General features: G+C 42.2%; 1 protein-coding gene across 2 annotated transcripts in view; it reads right to left on the bottom strand.

The window, feature by feature from the left end:
- egf (epidermal growth factor) overlaps window positions 1–22767 on the bottom strand; it is a 95891-nt gene that overhangs the window by 61335 nt on the left and 11789 nt on the right. For both annotated transcript variants that reach the window (XM_028805107.2, XM_051929758.1), the window contains exons 2-7: window positions 18312–18514; window positions 16109–16290; window positions 6629–6859; window positions 5635–5840; window positions 1518–1634; window positions 1235–1357 (exon numbers count right to left, since the gene is read on the bottom strand). In XM_028805107.2, the coding sequence (XP_028660940.1) occupies window positions 1235–1357; window positions 1518–1634; window positions 5635–5840; window positions 6629–6859; window positions 16109–16290; window positions 18312–18514 (1062 nt within the window). The remainder of the gene's footprint in view (window positions 1–1234; window positions 1358–1517; window positions 1635–5634; window positions 5841–6628; window positions 6860–16108; window positions 16291–18311; window positions 18515–22767) is intronic.

Raw genomic sequence — 22767 nt, 5'->3', positions numbered from 1 at the left:
TTAACAAGATAAATCCATTTATTTGAAATTGCAAAAGAAGTAAAAACGGGACATGATACATAAAAATGAACATGAATGCACATTTTGGAATCTGGACTGCTTGACTAATGATTAAGGTGGGAGGCAGGCCCTCAATTCCAGAAGTGTCTTATTTAATAAAGTGAAATGTGTTTGAGACATTGTGAGCCTGTGACTAGACGACCTCATATGTGGATGAAGTGACACAAGTAACAGATTTGTAGGCATTTTACTATTGTTGGCCGTTGGTCACCATAAACTTACTGTATATTATAAATCAGAAACTTTTATCTCTGTTATTGATTAAAGAATGAGATTAAAAACTTTAACTATCAGTACAAACCACATGGGGGAAGTGACATATAAAAAGTTTTGGTAGAATGTTCCTTTAAAGGAGGCAGAGCAAGCTGGGATCATTTTTAATTAAATGTTAGCTGCATGAATATTTTTGTTTGTTGTGATATACAGTCTATTGATCAAAGAGCTCACAAAAGGATTAGATTTACAAAAGCAAAATAGACTGATATTCAAAAAAAAATTAAAATGCTACACGTGTCATAAAATGTGGTGCCAAATCCAGACAGCTCTTTAACATTCCTGTGAAAATGGAAACGCCTTTACAAGTACCCATTTAAGAAACTCCGTTCATTTGAGTTTTTTCTTTCATCAACAGGGTCCAGGCTGGCACCAGGTTGGAAATTGTATTTTGTGAATCTGTTACAGCGCTCTGAGCCCACGCTACATAAAATAAACTAAACTGAACTGAATAAACACTTCTCCTTTTTTTGGATGCTTCCATTAGGGGTTGCCACAGCAGATCATCTCTTCCTGTCCTTGTCATCTTGTTCTATTACACCCATCACCTGCATGTCCTCTCTCAGCACATCCATAAACCTCCTCTTAGGCCTTCCTCTGCTCCTCTTACCTGGCAGCTCCATTCTTAGTACCCTTCTCTCATTATACCCCTCATCTCTCCTCTGCACATGTCCAAACCAATGCAATCTCGCCTCTCTGACTTTGTCTCCCAACCGTCCCACCTGAGCTGACCCTCTAATATCCTCATGTCTAATCCTGTCCATCCTCGTCACACCCAATGCAAATCTTAGCATCTTTAACTTCGCCACCTCCAGCTCTACCTCCTGCTTTCAGGTCTTCTTTAATCTTTGATAGACAACTGATACAGCTGACTGACCGCTGATATCAGTGAGTGACCTACCGTGGCAGGTTTTCATATCCGGCAGTAAAGCAAATCCTTGAGGACAGGTGCAGACGTAGGAGCCTGGGATGTTGTAGCAGCCTAAAGTACAGCCATGATTCCAAAAGGCACACTCATTGACATCTGGGGAAGTCAAACAGACAGACTGTTACTTGATCAATAAAAGCTTAAATGTGAACAGAAATACAAATCTGACAAGTCCAACACAGGTAACGGGCAAAATACCCAGCAGCTTTGAGAGCATCACATGACACTGCTGTCTGCTAAGAGTGGTGTGTTCTACCTTCACAAGCAGTCCCATTTTTGGTTAGTGCAAAGCCCTCCGCACACCAGCACTGCTGGTCCCCGTCCCTCACACAGACACTTCGGCAACTGTCTTGTCCACTGGCACATCCAGAATCTGTGAACCAGGAAAAAAAAAAAAACACACACACACACACACACAATGAGAGTGAGGACAAATCCTGTAAGGCCACACACAAGCCCATGTGTAACCCAACTGAGTCCAGGTGCTCTTATTGAGCTCATAATCTGAAGCCACTGGACAAATTCCCTTCATAATTTTAAACACTTCAGTCAGGTCTCCTCTTCATCTCCTTTTGTTTAAACTGAAGGCTCAGCTCTTTTAATCTTTTCTCCTAACTCAACCCCTGTAGCCCTGAATCAGCCTTGCTGCGCTTCTCTGGACCTTCTCTTGAGCGGCTATGTCCTTTTTGTAGCCTGGAGACCAAAGCTGCACCCAGGACTCCAGATGAGGCCTCACCAGTGTGTTATAAAGCTTCAGCAGAACCTTCTTAAACCTGTAACCCTAGGGCGCTATATAACTTGACATTCTGTAGCTATTCTAATGGCCTCTGCACACTGGCACTGGATAGAGTGGAGTCCACTACGACTCCTAAATTCTCCTCCTTCTAATGCATTGGGGAGACTCTGTGTTGGTCCTGGAGGGCCGCAGAGGCTGTAGGTTTTTGATCCAACCCAGTTTCTTAATGAGAAGTCACTTATTGCTCAAGTGACATTTTGATGCTTCATTTTAGTGGTCTTGCTTGTTGCTTGCAGCTTCTTTTTCAACTCCTAAAAAATATATATTTTTAATTTCCTACTAATTCCTAGTAGGAATGTTTCAGGATGTACCTGCCCTGCATTATATGTAAAATATTAACCAACCTGTTTCACTGCTCCATGACGGTCTCCACACTTAAAAGCTTATCCTAGTCCATCGCTCGTCCGACTATACTGCATCTGTTTGTAGTACTAGGGTGTTGTACCGAGTTAGCCATTATGATTCTAGAGAAAAGCCAAGCAAAATGACCCCTTTTATTGGCTAACTAAAAAGATTACAATATGCAAGCTTTCAAGGCAACTCGGGCTCCTTCTTCAGGCAAGATGTAATCAAATCTTGTCTGAATAAGGGGCCTGAGTTGCCTTGAAAGCTTGCATTTGTAATCTATTTAGTTAGCCAATAAAAGGTGTCATTTTGCTTGGCTTTTCTCTGCATCTGTTCAAAATTTGCCCTACCAAAGTAAAAAAAAGTTAACAGATTTGGTCTTTACATCCATGCTCTTCCAAAACACTGAGAGCATAATGTCACGTCAATAAGACGTCACTTTGGGAAGCAGCTTGTTCCAACAGCACTGGGTATGAAGAAGGAGAATCTCTGGAGATGAGAAACTTACAGAAGGACAACCAACACTGCAGGACTCCACAGCTTTGGGCTTTGTGACAGAATGGCCAGACAGAAGTCTCTCTTCAGTAAAAAACATACATGGAAGCCCACTTGGGAGTTTGCAAAAGGGCATTTAAAGGACTCACAGACAGTGAGGAACAAGATTATCTAGTCTGATGAAAACAAGATTGTTCTCATGTCGGAAACCAAACATCACTCATCACCTGTGCAATTCCATTCCAAAGGTGGAGCATGGTGGTGGTAGTGTCAGGGTGTAGGAGACTTGTTAGGGTCAAGGAAAGCTGAGTGAAGCAAAGCACAGAGATATTCTTCATGAAAAACTGTTCAGAGCGCTCTGAATATCAGACTGGACCACCTTATAACAGGACAAAATGCAAAGACATCACTGGAGTGGCTTAAGGATGACTCTAGGAATGTCCATGAATGGCCCAGCTAGAGCACAGAGCTGAACCCAATCAAACATCTCTGAAAAGACCCGAAAATAGGCGTCTGCTGATGGTCTTCATCCAGCCTCACAGGGCTTGAGAGGATCTGCAAAGCAGAATGGCAGAAAATCCCCAAATCCCAGCGAGCAAAGCTTGTCGGATCAAATCAAGATGACGCTCTGGCTGGAATAACTGCCAAAGGGGCTTCAGTGGAGTACTCAGTAAAGGGTCAGAATACTTGTGTCAGTCAATCTTAGATGTCACTTTTTAATAAAATTACAAAACTACCCAAAACTCTATTTTCGCTTTATCATTCTGGTGTATTGAGTGTTGCTTGATGAGGGAAAAAACTGAATTTAAATTTAGCACAAGACTGCAACAAAATCTATAAATCGTGCAGGCTCTGAATACTTTAAATTTGAATAGGTGCAAGTGTGGATTCTGGCCGAGTATCGTCGTCCTAAAGTCGTGTCATATTTACACAAGAAAACATGAAATTTGCCTTAAGCTTCACCCAATACCAGACAAATAAAACACATACAGATCTAAACAGGTTAACAGTTACATAAAATTTCTGAGATACTTAAATCATTTCAAAAGTAATACTTCGCTAACATGCAACAGTCTCATAACATCTCTATACCTGAACAGTTACATAACGTGGAAGAACTACACTTCTACAAAATGATGTTAATTTAATTCTGTGTTTAGAAACACACCACACACACTTTCTAAATACTGTAAATTGTTTCACTTCCAGCAAAACCTGCATCATTTACACAAAAAGAAAGTCATTTTATTCCTGTCTGAAAGTGTTTTCATTCATTCATTTATTGTTTAAATAGAAACCACCAGGGAAAAAATAAAATCACCAGAAATGCCTCCTCAACTAGGATAAGGCTGTTGCTAGGCAACGCTGTGCCCGTACAGAGCTTCGTGTGGGCCAAACCACAGCAATGTGCACAGCGGTGTGCTTTAAGGTGTCTTCACATCCAAAACATGCAGCCATGTCACATTTGTAAAAAGTGTACTGCACTGCTCCGCAGTGACATCAACAAGAGACCTAAACAGACTGGACTTTACCAGTGTGGTATCGATTATCTATCTTAGGTACCTGCAGAAAAGAACACAGGTAAACACAGAAGTGTGAACAGTGCCTTTGGCAGTGACATTCCTAGTTTTCCACCAACTTTAAAACTTCAGAAAACTTCAGCAAGCTCTACAATTGCAAAATTGCCTGCAAAACAAAATTTTAGTGTTTGTTTCGCAAACTTTTATGCACATCAAAAGTTGCCTGCTTCGTTCATCCATACCTTTGATATTCCTCATTAAAAAGCCATACGTCTCTGAGGAGAAAGGCATTTCTGGAGTGTTTTTATGGTTCTTTAAAGTGCCTGTCCACCCTGATTTACAGATGGGAAGTTCAGTCTGTCATCAGCCAAGATGATTTCCAGCTTCTGACCAAAACATCCACATCATCTCCAGTCATTCTGGTGGCATGTTTGGTACCCTGCTAAAGCTGTATACATTTAGATATCTCAGACCACTTGACATACAATGGAACTGAAACTGATGGGATCAATCTTTGATAAAAGGCCAGCCTGAACTGTCTGAGCTTAGTGATTGCATTCCTACGTATTTGTGTTTCCACCTCTTCCTCCATAACAATGGGAAGTGTGTGTGTGTGTGTGTGTGTGTGTGTGTGTGTGAGTGACACAGAGCAGAGGTGGGTACTGTAGGGTTGCACATAAATATCTTCCTTTGTGACCCACCCGTCTGGTGTAATGATCACCATTTCAATTCTCAGAATGACTTTCTATGTGATCTGCAATGTCAGCGACCACCTCTGGGGGGTGTGGATGGAACCACTTCTTGGTTTTGACACATTGATCACACAACTAGCAGTGTCCCTTCTATTTTCCAATTATGCATTTCGTCAGAGCACTACCAAGGTGGGGTATTATTCCATGAATCTGTCACTTGTCAACTTACAAGAACATACATTTCCACAATTAAAATATTTTCTCAATTGAAACTGTGCCTTTCCTCCAGAAAACACACAAACTGAAACATAAGTGCAGTAAACTCCCACCACCTTTGCCTGACTAGATTTGCCACCATCAAACCCAAGCCAGGGCTTCTTACCATTCTCAAAGCAACTTTTTCACATACCGCCTTGTATTTGTCAAGTGCGGATTATGAAGAGAGTCCCGAGTGAAGAAAGTGACAACCATTCAACGTAGTGATCACATGAGAGAGGCCAGATGAGCGATACATGTCAAACTAACCAGCTGTTAATGGAGCTCCTGTCCGGTCTGTGAGTGAAGTTAATGGGAAGACGACTTTCACATCTGCCAAAACATCAAACGATGGCTTGAGGTTTAAAGTGACAACATTTCGGCCAGTGTATTTATGGGTTCTCCTGATTGTTCTGCTCTTCAGGTCCGTATAGTAGATGTGATCAGCAAACAGAGACATCCTAAATGGCCAAGATCTGCAAAAAACAAACAAAAAAAAAAAAAAACCACAACATCAAAAAGGTATCAAGTGACCTCAAGTGTGAATGAAGAGAGTCCCCTCAGGTGGTTTTTCTTTTCCTCTTTCAATTACCTGGAGCAAAAAGACTGAGGAGCTCCCTGTTAAGCACCACTTCACTTACCACAGAAGATTCTAATAACTTTTTTTTTTGGGGGGGAAAAACTTTACTGCAGAACTTAAACAAAATAACAAATATAAATGTTCAGTACATATTTAACCTAACCTATCAGATGATTCCTGATGCACATTACAAATTACAGTAACCTGACAAACTCACTTCACTGTAATGGTCCCTGCAACTCCACAAAGCACAACACGTGGAACTGAACTCCAGAAACCCCCACAGCAGACTAGGGCTGTCTGTGCCTACTGGATTGGCCTCACCCCATTTAGCATAACCCCAACTCAAAAAGCAGGCTTCAAAGGCCCAGAAATGGCCGAATTCTAAATATCTAAAGTCCAGCAATTACAGAAGGAAGAAGGAAAATTTAAATCCCTGACCAGAGAAAATAAATCACTGCCAAACTCTAAAGCACTGGCTTTTACTAAAAAACCAGCACAACTGATCAAAGGAGTCCTAGATTAAAATGTTCAAACATCCCATTAAACTCATCAAAAACACCACACTGTTCTTTAAAAGAATGAAGTGACTGAGGTCAGCCAAAAAAAGGGGACAATAGTAGTCAAGATTTGAACAGACAGGCCATCTGGCACACTGCCCTCAAATGCAGCTGCTGTACTTACTGAGCCAATAATCTCATCATATGGACGGTAGCCCCACTGTAGTCACAGGATCCCACCATGGCTTCATCTTCTTCTTGACCATACTGAACCCAAAAGACTCTCTTGTCATTAAAATCCAGTGAGATCGTTTCCAGTTTCTCATGTGAGCCGAATATTGACTTCACCTTTCCACCAGTGCTAGGGGCACAATCAACAGTGGCCAACAGTCCATCAGAAAGCCAGAAGAGAAGCCTGCAGTCAAAATTAGAGAGAAATGTTTAAAAAATAAGCAGCTTTTATCATAAACCATGACACCACTGGCATGTCCGTTCACATCTAAGGTTTAAGGTACAAGGTTAGCTTTGGGAGGCTGGGGTTGTGGTGCAGTGGTTAGCACTGCAGCCCCCTGAACTAGGAACCCGTCATCAGCTCCTTGGCCCGGTTTTGTTAAGGCCTTCAGTGGGAAGCCAAATCATCTCTGCAGTGAAGGCCTGGCCTAACGGTGGAGCACAAGTATGGTTTCTTTGCCCCGTCTATGCTCCCTTAAATGTTTGGTGGTCAGGTCTGGCATTATGCAGAAGGGGGGCACATCCTCCTCAATTTTAGACAAAATCATTTTTGAGCACTTTAGTGTCTATCCTAAAACGTACTTATTCAGGGCTCAAATTGTTATATTACAGCCAGGCTTCTATCCCTCATTTTAGTGTGCTTTTTATTTAATCTTTTTACTTTTTAATGTTTTGTAAATATTGCTGCTATGTTTTGTTTCCTTGTCTGTTTAATAATACAGCTTTATATCTAGACAGATAGAGATATATATATATATAGAGAGAGAGAGATACATATCTAGAATATCTCTCTCTCTATTAAAAAAAAAAAAAAAAAAAAAAATCTTGGAAGGCTTGGAAGGAGACGATACGTGATCCTCACGGAAGACACTTTAACGTCACGCGACAGAAGGCAGGGAGACCAAAGGACAGCTGCTGTACAGGTTTTCAAATGATCGACGCGCAGCGCGACAAGCAGAACACGCAGCTCGGCAGCAGAAGGAGAAAGACAGCAGCTGATCAGACCACATCTCCTCAGTGTGCGTTCAGCCAGCTCCCTTGACAGAGGGAGAGCCGCGAAGTGGTGGGAGCGTAGCGCCCCCTAGTATAAATATATTAAATCCAATATCTGTCTGTCTGCTTTCACGTCAGAACTACTTATTGGATTTAGATTGGGTTTTTTTTCTAGAATTTGCTTGAAAATTCGGGTTGATTTTGTGACTCCTCTCATCATGCTACGTATAATAGTTCACTTGTGGTACCAATGTATTTGCGATAATCCGAGAGACACGCAGCGGGCCGAGGGGAGGGAGGTGGGGCCAGCCTCAAGGCATATCTTACATCTGCTTAGCTAGCGAACGAGAGAACTACTTCACGGATTTAGATCAGGCTTTTTTTCTAGAATTTGCTTGAATATTCCGGTTGATTTTGCGACTTCTCTCAATGTGCCAAGAACCACAGTTTGCTTGCAGGAGCGATATACAGTATATTCATGCTAAACCGGGACAGAAGCAGTGGGCCAAGGGGAGGCAGAAGCATGACGTCAGGAGTGGGGAGCCGGGCAGGGTCCTCCTCGCTGTCCTGCTTCACTAATATGCAGGTGAAGCCGTGGGGCACAGCTAGTTTAATTTATAGAACACCTTTCCCATACTCAAGGTGCTTAATGAACATTTTATGTTATTATTTTTACCTTTTGTTCTCTGTTTATATTTGTTGCGAATACTGCTCCTCACAAAGCTCAGAAATTGGGATGTAGGTCTGAAATCTCACCTAAAATGTCAGGCCTGCCCTGGATAGGCCTCACTCCTGGCTGCCAAGACCCAAACTTAACTGGCAAGCTTCTCATTAAGGATTTAAAAGAAAAAGATTGTAACCTACAAGGCCAAATCAATAAAGAGGAGCAAAAAATAGAAACCAAAAGCCAAGGATCGTAAACCCAACACAGTCTACCTTTAGGAAGAGCCAGGAGTAGAAACCATAGGATCCAATAATTGAAAAGTACAAAAGTGGAACTGAGCTGCAACATCAGGTGGTTCCTTGGGCTCCCCATAAAGAAGACAGGCCAGAGAAGATCTGCTGTCCGGCTTTAGTTGGCAGAAGAATGGATGCCATTTTGCCGAAGGATGTCCTAAATTAGACATTATGCACTTGATTGGATGTCGGCTTTATATGTGACATTATCATGGCAGAGCTATTTAAGATGGTATTTCAAAGTACTTTCTCTCCAAACTGAGTGAATGATTGAGTGATCCTTAAGGAAAGACTACTAGTTATCTGGATTGCCTTGTTTTTGGTTGTTTAACTTCTCATTTATGTATTAGTCACGCTGTTCTTGTTTGTGCTTCTTTTGGTTTCCAACCTCTTGTTAATGCTGTTTCACCTTTCAGTTGAGTTTTCCCCAACATGTTTGTAATTTCCTAATCTAATCTTCCCTCCTCTCGTCCATTTAGAGAGGCCATTTTCAGTCTTTCATACAATTTTTTAAAATGACCGACTGTCATCTTGGGTTTAGCAGTGAACAATCATAAGGACTCCACAGTCTGGCACAGAGCTCACTGTAAATTTGAAACTGACGATTACATTTCCAGCACAAACAGAACAGCAGGGTTGTTTCTAGTGTTTGAGATTTGTGCTTAGTGGGCATCTTCAAGGCTCTTAGAAATGCGTGTGGTTCACCTCCAAAGCATAGTGCTGTTGCTAAAGCCATTTCCCCTTATACTGTCAAAACAGAAGGACTGGAAGAACAGTGACATCACTTCCTCCCGTGTCACAGAACGTCCCCCTTTTCCACCCCGCACCGTACATTTGAACATAAGGGACAGGAAGTTGGAGGTCAGTCAAGACCATCTTCACACCCAGATCAGCCTTAATTCAAGTTTTGGACCTATTTGTACCCACAACTCTCTCTTTTTCTTTATTAGGCCTGCCTATTAAATGGGGTCCACCACGCTGGTGCCCCAACTCTTCATTTTGTGCCATCTGGTTGTTTTTCACTAGTAAATCAATGTGTTCATGTCTCAGAGTAGCTGCAGGTTTGAAGTAGTGTGTGATAAAAATGAAAACCGACCGGCCCGAGTCACCAATCAGCTTCAGTGAAAAGCACGTTTGTGCAAATTTCCATCTCTTCTGCTAGAGAGCAGGCTGCCGTCTAGTATGATTCATAACTGCCCTCCAAGTGACTCCGGGTGAGGTGAGTGTTATGGCCGCAGTCTTGGCCGGCTTTCACTTATTACAAAAATGACAGTGCGGTCAAAAACAAGCCAGCTACAGCAGATGACACCTACGTGTAAGCCATGTTTCAATGGACTGTGTTGTCTGCAGTGATTCACAGGGAAAGTGAGAAAAGCATTTGATGTTTGCTTTTCAACGCCAGTAAATGTATGTAATATTTAAGGAAAATGTCATAAAAATGTCTAAAAAATTTAAACATTTTACACTTGCCACACAGGGATAGTGTTACCCGAAGATTGGCCAACATGTTGCAAGCGACGGGTGGATTCAGTGTGCAAATCTGTCACTTTGTCTGCGAGATGAAATGCCAGCCTCTTCAGAAAATAACAATCAGAGAAATGTGCCAACCCCCGTTAAGCAGTGGGATTATAAATCTCTCTCTGCCCATCAACTCCTCTTCTAAGCCGCTTTATTCCTGTAAGAGTGCATGAGGCGAAGTCAACTCAATGAATGTCCTAGGAGTAATGCTTAAGTGAAACATTTAAAATGACTTCGATTACTGGATTCTGTTAACCAAGCGTGTGGGGGACAGCCAGTGCACTCAACTGTAATGTACAGCCGTGGCCAAAAGTTTTAAAAATGACACAAATATTCATTTTCACAAAGTTTGCTGCCTCGTTTTTTTTTAAAATGGCAATTTGCATCTACTCCAGAATGTTATGAAGGGGATTAGATGAATTGCAATTAATTGAAAAGTCCCTCTTTGCCATGAAAATGAAATGGCATTCCCACTGCCTCAAGCTCCACGCCATCCGGCTCAGATAGTTTTTAAGATGCCAATCCTAAAGTTGATTCATGGCTGGGGATTGAGAGGTTGGGGTGGTGGGCACTGCCAGGGCAGAGCTTGCTCAGGAATGGCAGCAGGCAGGTGTGAGTGACACGAAGACTTTTGGAGGATGGCCTGGTGGGCGTCAAGAAGGGCAGTAAAGAAGCCAAGAAAAACATCAGGAACAGACGGAGATGCTGTGATTGGACTGCTGGGGGGCGAGGAAGTCACCGTCTCTGATGAATCCCCTTTCCAATTGTTTGGGGAACTTGGAGAAAAGAGAAGGTGAGCGGCGCTACCATCAGTCCTGTGTCATGCCAACAGTAAAGCATCCCGAGACCATTCATGTCACGTGGGGTTGCTTCTCACTCATAATTTTGCCTAAGAACACAGCCCTAAATAAAGAATGGGACCAAAACATCCTTCGAGAGCAACTTCTCCCAACCATCCAAGAACAGTTTGGTGACCAACATAAGCCATAAGGCAAAAGTGACAACTAAGTGGCTCGGGGAGCAAAACATCGACATTTTGGGTCCATGGCCAGGAAACTCCCCAGACCTTTAATCCCATTGAGAACTTGTGGCCAGTCCTCAAGAAGCGGGTGGACAAACAAAAAGCCACCAATTCTGACAAACTCCAAGCATTGATTATGCAAGAACGGGCTGCCATCAGTCAGGATTGAGCTCGGAAGCTGATCGACAGCCTGGCAGGGCGAATTGCAGAGGTCTTGAAAAAGAAAGAAGGGCCAACACTGCAAATATGGACTTCATGTCATTGTCAATTAAAGCTTTTGAAACTTCTGAAATGCTTGTAATTCCATTTCAGTATACCATAGGAACATCTGACAAAAAGATCTAAAAACAATGAAGCAGCAAACTTTGTGAAAACCAACACTTGGGTCCTTCTCAAAACTTCTGGCCACCACTGAGGTCTCATCCAGCTTAGACAGGCCTCATTGTATTGTGCTAACCTCTATATGGACAACAGTGCATTTCAAAGGCATCAACTCCAAACCAACATCTACACACACACACACACACACACCATATTACATTTTCTATAATATGAGCAACAGTGTTCTTGGCAAAAAAAAAGGTAAGGCTACACAGAGGTGGGAGAGACACTGCAAAGGTGTTTATAAACTGTAGAGGTAGAGGGCCATCGTGCCAAACTGGCCACAAATGGATACCTCTGCATGTGCTCTATTAGTGAGAAAAGCTACACCTTTTAGAGCCGCTCCTCTGCTTAAATTCATCAGGCTGTGTCGATGGTCACCACAGATCTCAGGAAGGATCCAGGGTTGGATCAGCTCACAGAGCTGGGGAAAGTGAGTGCCAATCATGTTGCCTCAGATACCAACCGAGCAATGTGAGGAGGAACTGGCTGTGTGAAAGGGCAGGCAGGGGACATGGCCAACAAAGAATCATTGGAACTGCAAGGAAGTTTGGAGCAAAGCAGACAGTGCTGGAAGGAGGCTGAGAAAGGAGACAGCCTCCATTAAACTTCACATTAGGGAGCAAGCAAAAGACACCGTGTTTCAAAATGTATTAGGCCACCAGCACCAATGATGATAAAATGCTTTGAAAAAAAATCAAACAAAGATCTATCAAGATATCGATATACAATGTAATGAAATACTCAAAACCAAAAGCAGAAACACAAATGAATATTTATCAGTTTCCAATGTGCAAAATTGTTTTGTACGTAAGAAATTAGTGTGATTCATGATAATGATGAGGAGTACTCCAAAACAGTGGGATGTTCAAGTTCACGCAGTCTTTAAATGGAGTCATAAAATGTCAACAAATGGGTCACTTAAAATGGGCTCTGACCATCAAACCCCACAGTGGTAATGAAATGTGGAGGCCACACCTGCCAGGGCTGAATTAGAAATCAATGGTCAATTCCTGGAATATCAATTAGAACTGGAATTGCACCCAGCCAAGGAGGAAAAGCATTGCAACAAAAAAACAGAATTTCATTCTACAAAAATCCACTTTTGAGATAATTAGCCCTGAATTGTTAAATATTAGACCTCAAATATTATGAATCACATGAAATACAAGAACACACCAAATAGATTTAAGTATAATGTGTGTGTTACATGTTATCCAAAAACGTTTCAACTTGCTTTTCAGGTCTACATGAATATGGAGGTCTTATTTACATCCTTCACTCTGCTCAATGACTTTCCAGCAATAATGCGGTTTTTGATTTCAATTAAAAACAACACTACCCAGGATTCCAGGCAGATACTGTATGCAGACTCAAAGTCCATAACCTGAGAGCAGAGTTTAAAGGAGGTCCAGCTGACCCACGTTGAAGGTGTGACACTGCACTGGAGATTTAGTGTGCATGTGTTAGTTTTAGAGAGTCTAATCTCTTGGATTGTTTTTTGTGTGTGATCTTGGACTGTATTGAGGACCCGATTTTGTGTGAACTCTGGACTGAAATATTAATATGGAGCCCCTATTAAACTGAAAATTGAAACAAAAATCTGAAATACCTGGAAAGACCTCAGTAAAGAATCCTTTTGGTGAACCAGCTCCAACAACGTCATGTAACCGCAGTGCGGTCTGCCTGTTCATGGATCCAACCAAGCAACTTCAAACTCTAAAAGGCATTTTCATGCGAGTGCTTATAGAACTAGCCATTAGAATAATACTTCTAGCCTTCAGATCAGAATGGTCACTTGGTAAACTTGCAGTTGAAAATGCTTTGGTAGAATATTTGTTGGGAGTTTGGTAAACTTGCATCTTGCAGCTTCACCTTTTCAGCTTTGTCATGTAACAATGCTTATTTCTCAAATGTGTTTCTTTCAACTGCCATTGTACTGTATAGTGAAAGAATGTAATTTTAGTTAAAACGTTAAGTCATTTTGTGTGTTATGTTGTACAAACTTTCCAACCATCTTCATCAAGACTGACAATTTCTAAGACATTAGTATATACAAGTCAATCACTTGATAATCAGAGCTCATCTGTACCAGTGGAAAGCCTGCTCAGTGTCACCAGCAAGATGTTCAGGCCTGAAAGAATAAATCTTAGTGCAGTGAAATAGGAGGATGTTATGAAGATTTGGTTCAGTGAAAAGTAAAACTATATGAATGAAAGAACGTTAATTGTTCTGTGAAAATTACTGTATGTTATGATTTGAAGTGTCACTTATCAAAGGCAAGCAGGGCAGTACCTAATTACACCACCATATCTAGTAGCACGTTTGAATTAACAGAAGACACACTAATTCAGGGTGTTCAAAAGAAATGTAATGATTTACTTCATGTGGTAAAAGTAACAAGAAAAACTGCATCAAGTATTTGAAATATGAAAAAGGTATTCTTCAATTAAATGTTTAAAGATTAACTATTTTCAATGGTAATAGAAATTTGTCATTTATCACGTTTGGTGGGGTCCATAGAGGCCTAGATCTGTAGTAAATGATTAAAAATCAAAAATAGCATCAGATTCATAATCACTAACCTTGAAATCGTCTAAAGAGATATCCTCGTGATTATGTTTGAAATTGGTGATTTTCATCCTTCAGGGAGTAGCTCGTAGAGAGGTAGGACCACTAATAATGAATCAAATATCAAAAATAGAATCATATGTACGATTGGCAACCTCAAAAATGGCATAACAGGACACTATCCATGACGAGATTACCGATTTTTCAAAATTTTGTGAAAAAGAGTAACTTTGACCCCTTGTATCTCATTAGGGGATTAAGCCCTGACCTGCACAACTTCAAGTCCTTCTGATCATTTTTACCGAAGACCCCAATTGGTTTACTCTTAATCATAAGGGTGTAATCTCCTGCACAAAATAAGGTTTAAAAATAGCCTAAAATTAGGGTTTTTTTTAAGGGTCTAGAGAGCCAAAAATAGGAGGGTATCCCAGACAGGTCAACACTTTGCATAACCAGACATCAAGAGGAGTCCAACAGTAAATCATATTAGGGGTGTTCTCATAAAGGTGCGTCAGGAGGGGCCAGACACAAAAAAAACATAAGAACTGTGAAAACAAACATCTTTTATGCACACAATACTTCTGTAATCCTTTACTTGTATTACCAGTACATTCAATAAATTCCAATAATTTCAAGTTCTCGGTTTTATTAAATGTATACATACATACAAATTTTGGTTTAAGCAAATGGAGATGAAGAATACACATGATTGAGATGTTTTAATTAAAAGAATTGGGACAATGGATTTCTGCTGTTACTTTAAAATAAATTCTTCAGCATGAACACAGGGACACAGACAGAAACAAGTTAAGGGTAAATAGTTTTTTCTTCACACAGACAGACAATCACATTGTAATGAATGTTTAGTACAATAAAGCCTCCCAATACTGCCAGACCAGGACTTCATTGAGTCTGACCCCAAAATAGGCCTCATCACAGGCAGCCTGGCCCCAAACTCAAAAGGCAGGCTTCAAACGCCTACACATGTCCAAAGTTTGGCTCAGGCTTATAAAAGTTCAAAAATATACGAAGAAGCTCTTCAAAGAAGAGGTAGAATCTTGAGCACAAGACGACAATCCCAAATTGTAAGTGAAGAATTTATTTAAACAGAAGAAGCACAAAAGTGGACAGTCAGGAAAAAAAAAATAAAGCAAAAAGGTGTGCCTAAAAAAGGCAAATCTGGAATACAATCTGAAATCTAAAGGCAGAATCAAAAAACAGAGCAGAAATCCTCCAAACCAGAAAAGTGAAACACTACTTACAATGAAAAATACTTAAAGTACAACACTCAATGTACACTTTGAGCCACCTTCTGCCCAGCCTGAATGATAAACCCCAAAGGAGGTCACCTCAGCAGTAGTGTCACGAAGGTACAACCTCTTGGGCATCCACCATACAAAAAAACAACAAAGGCCAACAAAAATTAAAAGAGTAATATTAAACAAAAAAATCCATTAAAACAAAAACACATGAACAAATAATTTGAAAACAAAATAACAAAAAAGGAACATAAGCACTCGCCAGGGGAGAAACCCTGACTGAAACAACATACACACACACACACACACAGAATAATTGACCAGGCAGTGTGGTGAACAGTAAAACTTTAGGGACCTGCAAATCTCAACTCAATGCCACTTTAGAGAAATTCGGGGAGTAGGATTGGCAAACTCGTTGGGCTGAATAGCCTGATTTTGTTCAAACCGATTTTATATTGTGTGGTTTCCCTTTAATTTTTTATTTTATTCTAATCTCCTTTTAGGTCAATGAAAAGCCCCATCCACCACAAAGTGTCTCCCTGGTGGGGTCTACAAGTCATGCTATGTACTCACTTGTTGTTTTTACTTGATTTTTAGTCCCTTCAGTCATTTCATCTCATCTTTCCTTTGAATTCTGATGGTTTGGATTTGCAAACAACCTTTAGAAATTCCAATTTTGTGATCTAAACAAACATGAAGCAAACCAAACTATAAAGGAATGTAAAAGATTTACCTCTCATAGGGATCAACAATAACGTCACTTGGATGAAACAAGTCTCCAAAAAGAAGGTGTGGGTTTGACCCATTGACAGTCACCTCTTCGATTGTCCCCTTGATGCGATTGCTCCAGATGATGGTGTTTTGGATCCAATTTACAGTAAATCCTGAAACACCTTCTCCTGTCACATGCACCATCTGTGAAGACAGAAGAAATTGATGAAGAAGCAGCCATTGGAACTTTTGGTTATAGCTTAAACGGAGGCTAATCTTTTATCACTTTATAAAATTTTAGTTACCAGAATGCTGGGAAATGAACACCATAAAACAGTATAAAACACAATCACCACTGTCAGAAATACCTAATTTATAGAAACACCCCATCTAAAAAATGGTGATTTTTGAGTAATGAAATTAGAAAAGAGTGACAAAGACATTTCTAAGGCACCACAGTGAGAACCATTATCTGCAAATGGAGATCATTTACAACAATGGAGAATTTCCCAGGAGGAACTGGCCTTCCAAAATGACCCCAAGAGCATAGTGGCAGCTCATTCAAGATATCAGAAGATCATCCAAAGTTGAGCAGAGGCCTTCCTAGCTTCATGTAAGGTCAGTGCTCATGACTCCATGATAAGAAAGAGTCCGAGAAAAATGGATTCTTGAGGGAGTAGCAAGGTATAAACCTCCGCCATCCAAGGGGAACGTCAGTGCAAAGAAATACCAGGATGAACTCCAAACCTTATGAAATAATGACAAACGACTCCAAAGCAGAACTCTTTGGTCGACATGAACTAGCATTTCAGGTGTTGGACAGTAAGAACATCAGACCTGCAGTAAAACATGGGTGTGCTCAAGGCCTTTAATGATCTCTTGGGCACGACCATCAGCAGTGTGCGTCTGCGGAAGTTAGTGTTGACCTTGTCGAGAGGTTAACTTTCCTCAGCAGTGACATTCACGTCTCTGGTGGCTCTACCTAGGAGGTCAATAGATGGATTAGGAGAGCATGTGGGGTCAGGGGGTCACTGTAGAGGGGTGTGTGGCGCTCCAGATATCTCTGTAAAAGGACAAAGGTCCAAGTCTTTAGAGTCCTGGTGCTTCCTGTCTTGCTATATGGTTGCGAGACATGGACGCTATCCAGTGACCAGAGACGAAGACAGAACTCCTTTGGTACTGTGTCCCTGGAGAATCCTTGAGTACTGCTGGTTTGACCTGGTGTTGCTGTTACTCATGGAGTCCCGAATGAGGCACATGACCCGCATTGTGAGGGAGCGTCAGTTGCAGCACTACGGCCATGTGGCGCGTTTTCCCGAGGGTGATCCGGCTTGCAGGATCCTCATTGCTGAGGACCCGAGTGGCTGGACCAGGCCAAGGGAATGCCCACGTAACACATGGCTAAGGCAGATAGAGGGTCATTCCTGGAGGGTGGGTTGCCAACCAGGAACCCGAACTGTTTCGTCGTGTGGTGTGCTGTACCAGAGCAAGCTAGCCAACCTGGCCTGACCTGTGCTCATGTGATGGTGTGGGAATACTTTGGAACACTTATTATTGAAGGAACCAGGAATTGTGCACCAAAGAAAATGTGATGTTCTGTCAGTGACTTGAAACTAAAGTGTCAGACAAACAGCCAAAACACACACGCAAATCTATAGCTGAATGGCTCAGAAGTGTTGGGTGGCCTATCCAAAGTCTTGACTTGAACCCAAAGGACATGCAGAAACAACCAGTTGATGCTCTCAAACCGACCAGTCCATCTGAATTAAAACAGTCCTGCAAAGAATTAATGTGAAAGACTGAATACAAACTACAGGAAGTGTTTCTGTCCTGCTAACAAGTATTTAAACTAGGGGTGGAAATTACTTTCTCACATGGGTGATAGGGGTGGTGGATAACTTTCTTGATTAAAGAAAATCCTGATTTAAAAATTATTATGTGTTCACTCGGGTTCTTTTTCTCTAATATTGCATTTTGCCTAAAGGTCGGAGGTTATTCACTGGGCAAAATATGCAAAAGTAGAGGATAATAGGAAAGGGGAAATTTTTTTCATAGCACTGTAAATGCAAAAGTACTAATTCAAGAATATTAAAATAAAAAAGGGGGAAGAAAAAAAGCATCTTCAGAAACATCATTTATAAATGAATACATAAAAAAAAATTTAAAAAAAGACAAGACGCTTGATGAACCTCTGGCTATAGCATATCACGTGTAATGCCACTTACCTCTTTCCTTGTGCCATTCATGAAAGCCCTGCCAATCATGCCCTGCCTGCCCATGTCGGCCCAGTAGATCCTGTCCTCACCGTGGTGGTAGCCCAGTATGACAGAAGCACTTGTGTTGGCCACCAGCCTCTTCAGGTTGGTCCCTTCTCGGTCCACTCGGAATATGGAACTGCCATAACTGAAGATGAGGTAGGGGGTGAAGGCTTGATTAGGGGCAAAGACAAGAAAATGATTAGTTTTAATAAATCAAATCAACAATAGGATCAATCCATTTTAATAATTTGCCCTTTTAAAAATAAGGCCAAAGTGTGTGTGTGCTGAAAACCAAAGAAAGAGCATCCTTATACAAGAATCCACAGCACCATCTTCACTTTCCACCCACTTACGAGGGTCACAGTGGTGACAAGCCAAGGAGGACTGACCAGGCCACTCTGCCCTCAGTACTTTTTTTTCCCCCAGGATCTCGCAGGCCAGTCAAGCCATGTCCTGGGTTTTCTCCAAGTGGCCTGTATCTGGTATTTTGCCCCGTGGAGGACACCTGGGTTGGGGGACCCTGATAACATACTCAAACCACCATCTCCTGTCAGGCTGGAGAAGCAGTGGTTCAACTCCAAGGTCCTCCCTGTTCTGGCTAAAAAAGGGGAAATATTGAAGATGTTTAGCTTAAAATGACCATTAAAAAAGCAAACAAGGAGATGACCCAATAGGAAAAAAGAGAAAGACTTGTCCGAAAGTCTTAGTCAGGTCGATAAGAGGAGGTCAGAAGGACAGACCAAAAATCAAAAAGGACAAAATGCAAAAGGAAACACAAAATTAGATCTCCAGACTGTAGGGGGGCATAACACAACTGTACAGGACGCCAGTTCTAATCAAAAAACAGGGGCACAGTACCTGTTCATGCAGGACAAAAAGTATTCCGAAGAATGCTCAACTCAAAGTAGGCACAAACTGCCGATTCCACACTCCTGGCTGAGACAGATTGGCTCCCTCTCAGGCTATTGATGGAGCAATTTGTTCATTTTGAATGACTCTTTTCAGCGAGTTATTGTGAATCGATTCATGTACAGAAGAGAATCAATTCCTTCCCATGGGCTCACCACCTATGGGAGGGGCCAAGGAGGTCGGGTGCAGTGTGAGTTGGGTGGTGGCCGAAGGCGGGGACCTTGGCGGTCCGATCCTCGGCTACAGAAACTGGCTCTTGGGACGTGGAATGTCACCTCTCTGAAGGGGAAGGAGCCTGAGCTAGTGCGCGAAGTTGAGAGGTTCCGGCTAGATATAGTCGGGCTCACCTCGACGCACAGCTTGGACTCTGGAACCAATCTCCTTGAGAGGGGCTGGACTCTCTACCACTCTGGAGTTGCCCCCGGTGAGAGGCGCCGAGCAGGTGTGGGTATACTTATTGCCCCCCAACTTGGAGCCTGTACATTGGGGTTTACCCCGGTGGACGAGAGGGTAGCCTCCCTTCGCCTTCGGGTGGGGGGACGGGTCCTAACTGTTGTTTGTGCGTATGCACCGAACAGCAGTTCGGAGTACCCACCCTTTTTGGAGTCCCTGGAGGGGGTGCTAGAGGGCATACCTTCTGGGGACTCCCTCGTTCTGCTGGGAGACTTCAATGCTCACGTGGGCAATGACAGTGAGACCTGGAAGGGCGTGATTGGGAGGAATGGCCCCCCTGATCTGAACCCGAGCGGTGTTTTGTTATTGGACTTCTGTGCTCGTCACGGATTGTCCATAACGAACACCATGTTCAAGCATAGGGGTGTTCATATGTGCACTTGGCACCAGGACACCCTAGGCCTCAGTTCGATGATCGACTTTGTGGTCGTGTCGTCGGACTTGCGGCCACATGTCTTGGACACTCAGGTAAAGAGAGGGGCGGAGCTGTCAACTGATCACCACCTGGTGGCGAGTTGGCTTCGATGGTGGGGGAGGATGCCGGTCAGGCGTGGTAGGCCCAAACGTGTTGTGAGGGTCTGCTGGGAACGTCTGGCAGAGCCCCCTGTCAGAAGTAGCTTCAACTCCCACCTCCGGCAGAACTTCGACCACATCCCGAGGGAGGTGGGGGACATTGAGTCCGAATGGGCCATGTTCCGTGCCTCTATTGTTGAGGCAGCTGACCGGAGCTGTGGCCGTAAGGTGGTCGGTGCCTGTCGTGGCGGCAATCCCCGAACCCGCTGGTGGACACCGGTGGTGAAGGATGCCGTCAAGCTGAAGAAGGAGTCCTACAGGAAGTTTAACTGACTGGATTGCTGGATTTGTCACAGACTTCCCAGGCCGGGTGGATTAAGACTTTATCAACGGTAATATAAAAAGGGACTGGGGATCACAGATGGATTGTGTGAGCGGATGTCTAATTTATATTTGTATATATGTGTATACAGTAATCCCCCCCTCCATCGCGGAGGTTGCGTTCCAGAGCCACCCGCGAAATAAGAAAATCCGCGAAGTAGAAACCATATGTTTATATGGTTATTTTTATATTGTCATGCTTGGGTCACAGATTTGCGCAGAAACACAGGAGGTTGTAGAGAGACAGGAACGTTATTCAAACACTGCAAACAAACATTTGTCTCTTTTTCAAAAGTTTATTAAACTGTGCTCCATGACAAGACAGAGATGACAGTTCAGTCTCACAATTAAAAGAATGCAAACATATCTTCCTCTTCAAAGGAGCAAACAAATCAATAGGGCTGTTTGCTTTTAAGTATGCGAAGCCCCGCGGCACAAAGCTGTTGAAGGCGGCAGCTCACACCCCCTCCGTCAGGAGCAGAGATAGAGAGAGAGAGATAAAAAAATCAATACGTGCCCTTCGTGCTTTTAAGTATGCGAAGCACCGTTCAGCATGTCGTTTCAGGAAGCAGCTGCACAAAAGATAGCAACGAGAAGATAATCTTTCAGCATTTTTAGACGAGCGTCCGTATCATCTAGGTGTGCGAACAGCCCCCCTGCTCAATCCCCCTACGTCAGGATCAGAGAAACACAGCGCAAGAGAAAGAGAAAAGTAAGCTGGGTAGCTTCTCAGCCATCTGCCAATAGCGTCCCTTGTATGAAATCAACTGGGCAAACCAACTGAGGAAGCATGTACCAGAAATTAAAAGACCCATTGTCCACAGAAACCCGCGAAGCAGCGAAAAATCTGCGATATATATTTAAATATGCTTACATATAAAATCCGCGATGGAGTGAAGCCGCGAAAGGCGAAGCGCGATATAGCGAGGGATTACTGTATATGTGTATTTAGTCGGTTATGTTCTGTGAATTCATTGATAAGTAGGTTATATTTCTGTTTCTCTTCCTGGGTTTTTCTTTTTCTGCGTTTTCTTGCTTTCTTTCTTGATTTCTTTTTGTATATTATAGAAGGGTAAAAGGGGGACCTATTAATTAGGCTTTATTTGACTTTAAAAAACAAAAGAATATTTATAATACTTGTTGGGGCGATTATTTTTCTTTTTTGTATAAATTCATAAAAACAACTCCATCTGGGGACATCAAATAGGTGCTAAGGTTCTGTCGAGTTCCATACATAATATAATTATTTTTCCTAAGAATAGGAGTTTTTTGTGTGTGGCGGGCTCCTTATCTATAGTAAGAGGAACTCGCTACAATACATTTTAACTACGAAGACGTTCAAAAGGTTTCCGCACTTTTATATTTTTGTTGAAAACTGAAGGGCTGAGGAGTAGTAATTGGCCATTAAAAACTTGGTACAACGCTGGGAAAATTGCATCGCAAACAGCGGTGACTGTGTAGAAAAGTGATGTCATTTGTTTTTGAAATTCTTAATAAGTAGATTTAAAAATAAATATAATAACTTATCTTTTGGATAGTTCTGAGACAGACAGGTCTATTAATTAATGATACAGTACCTACCACTTCTATGCACCTGTCTATTGCAAGGTACCTTTCCTCTCTCTCTCTCTATTATATAGTGCTTTTCATATTATTATATTGTGCCTTTATCTTCTATGTCTATATAGTGAGTTTATTATATAATGCCTTTTATTTCTATCTATATAGTAACTTTTATATCCCTCTACTTATTATATAGTGTCCTTTATACCCACCTATTTATTACTTTGGTACCTCTCACGTCTATCCATATAGCGACTCCTGTACCTCTCCATCAATTGAGTATATAGTGCCTTTTTCCTGTCTGTTGTATAGCCCCTTTAATGCCTGACCCCCTGTCTGTACTGATTAAAGCACATCTCATGTGGAGTTGCTGATCAAGCCCACCAGCTCAGTTTCATTCTTGTCCAGCACGGGAAGCCCATGCAGACACACAAAGAACATGCCACCGCAGTATAGAAGCCCACTGTGGGCTGGGAAGTGCTCAGAAGGTCCTCGGCTCCCATGCCAGGTACCAGCTGTGGTATAGCGGGTCCACGGCTTTAAAAAAGGGGCGGGTTTTAAATCCGCATAGCCGTGTCGTTCTCCATGGGCGCGATTGCACGAC

Source organism: Erpetoichthys calabaricus, chromosome 7 (genome assembly GCF_900747795.2).
Source record: "Erpetoichthys calabaricus chromosome 7, fErpCal1.3, whole genome shotgun sequence".
Classification (NCBI taxonomy): Eukaryota; Metazoa; Chordata; class Cladistia; order Polypteriformes; family Polypteridae; genus Erpetoichthys; species Erpetoichthys calabaricus.
The sequence above is the reverse complement of the archived record's forward strand: the minus strand, read 5'-3'. Positions and strand labels throughout refer to the sequence as shown.